Source organism: Pteropus vampyrus, unplaced genomic scaffold (assembly GCF_000151845.1).
Source record: "Pteropus vampyrus isolate Shadow unplaced genomic scaffold, Pvam_2.0 Scaffold448, whole genome shotgun sequence".
In the NCBI taxonomy this organism is placed as follows: domain Eukaryota; kingdom Metazoa; phylum Chordata; class Mammalia; order Chiroptera; family Pteropodidae; genus Pteropus; species Pteropus vampyrus.
In genome coordinates, this window is record NW_011889229.1 from 241603 (window position 1) to 243348 (window position 1746).

The 1746-nt window shown below is 62.7% G+C and overlaps 1 protein-coding gene across 3 annotated transcripts in view; it reads left to right on the top strand.

The window, feature by feature from the left end:
• PPP2R1A (protein phosphatase 2 scaffold subunit Aalpha) overlaps nucleotides 1–1746 on the top strand; it is a 28226-nt gene that overhangs the window by 21774 nt on the left and 4706 nt on the right. For 2 of the 3 annotated variants that reach the window (XM_023524144.1, XM_023524143.1), the window contains 2 exons: nucleotides 125–185; nucleotides 894–1048. In XM_023524144.1, the coding sequence (XP_023379912.1) occupies nucleotides 125–185; nucleotides 894–1048 (216 nt within the window). The remainder of the gene's footprint in view (nucleotides 1–124; nucleotides 186–893; nucleotides 1049–1746) is intronic. The other variant, XM_011381699.2, reaches the window with a different exon arrangement.

The window sequence follows — 1746 nt, forward strand, 5'->3', positions numbered from 1 at the left end:
AAAGCGGCCCCTTCGGTGACGTCGAGCCGTGTCTGTGTCCGTCTGTCCGGGGGGTGTTGCCCTGGGAGTTTGCCGGAAATGCTCCCCAGCCCCACCCCCAGCCCTTCGCTCTTTCCTCCCGCAGGGGGTGGAGTTCTTTGACGAGAAGCTCAACTCCTTGTGCATGGCCTGGCTCGTGGATCACGGTGAGTCTCCCACCGGGCTGGAGGGGGCCATGGCGGCTCTAGGAAGGGCGGGTGGCAGTTGACAGGTTGGCTGGGGCCCGAGCGGGGACTGGTGGATGCTGGAGCCACTCTCCATGCCATCAGATGCTCACCTGGACCGATTGATTCCCTTGTGTTTCAGAATCCTGGCGCAGTGTAGGGTACGCGGGGCACGTATAACACACCATCAGGGGCTGCCCACTGTAGTCTCAAGTCCCAGGGCCACCGAGCCGACAGCCCTGGCTTTGAATCCTCCTGGGTATCGAAGTGGAGTCAGGCCACCAGCCACAGTGCTGTGAGACGTGGGACTTCTCGTGGGACCCAGTGTTTCAGGGCCTTTGTGAGCACTGCTCACTGTTGTCACTAGGAGTGGTGACTTCTGCCTGTCGCAGGCACTGTCCCAGGTCCTGAGTCCTGAGTCGCTGGCTTTGGCTTGGGTGCATCGCCTCTTGGGGCCTGTTCGCCTACCAAGCGACCAGGCCAGTAATGGAACCAGCATCTCGGGGCTGCCGAGCGGCTGCTGCGTGAACAGGAAAGCCCGGGCTGACACGGAGGAGCCCTTTCGTCCTCCGCAGTTCCTGGGTCACCTGTGGCCTGGGACCTCGGGGCTGCGGTGGTGGCGTGACTCACTCCCCAGTGTTAGTCCTTCACTTCCCGAACCCCTGCCCTCCCTCCCTTGTCCCTCCGCAGTCTATGCCATCCGCGAGGCGGCCACCAGCAACCTGAAGAAGCTGGTGGAGAAGTTCGGGAAGGAGTGGGCCCATGCCACTATCATCCCCAAGGTCTTGGCCATGTCTGGGGACCCCAACTACTTGCACCGCATGACGACGCTCTTCTGCATCAATGTGAGCACCCTCACGTGCCGGCGGCCCATCCCTGGGGACCGGGTACCTGGGAGAGGAGGGGTGGCCAAAGGTCATGCAGGGAGACACTTGCCTTGGCCGTGGGGAAGCAGGGACCCTGGGCTCAGAGGGGTGAGTCCCACGGGAGCTGCAGGCCAGAGGTCCGGCTCCCCAGTCAGTCACAGGGTCTCTGGGGAGGTGGGGACCTGCAGGGTGGGAAACCCAGGATTAGGGCGACTCAGTCAATTGAAGCGGCGACTGCCAAACCTTCGTAAGTGCCCCCGCCCTTCCCCACAGGCACGCATGTGTGTGTCTGTGACAGAACGGGTAGGTGTGCAGCCCCTGGGGCCCGACCTCGATTTCGATGGCCGTGCGTTGGCGCTGGACCGCGGGGAGGTGACCTGACCGCGCGGCACGGCCGTGTTCACGCTTGTGACAGACTCGTGCCCGCAGTCACCGTGCCCTGGTCACGAGGTCGTGAGGATTAGTTTGGCCGTACACGCAGGGGACTCAGGACAGTTTCTACAGAGCAGGTGCTTCCTCCTCATCACCTCAGTGAGCCGCGCGTCCAACTAGAAACGAAAGGGTCGTGTTTCTAAAGAAACGGGATGCGCATTTGGTTATCTCTTCCCATGCCTCACCCCGGGGACCACCGCATTAAGGAGGGGTCTCGGGGTTGGGAGTCGAGGCCCATCCCCAGA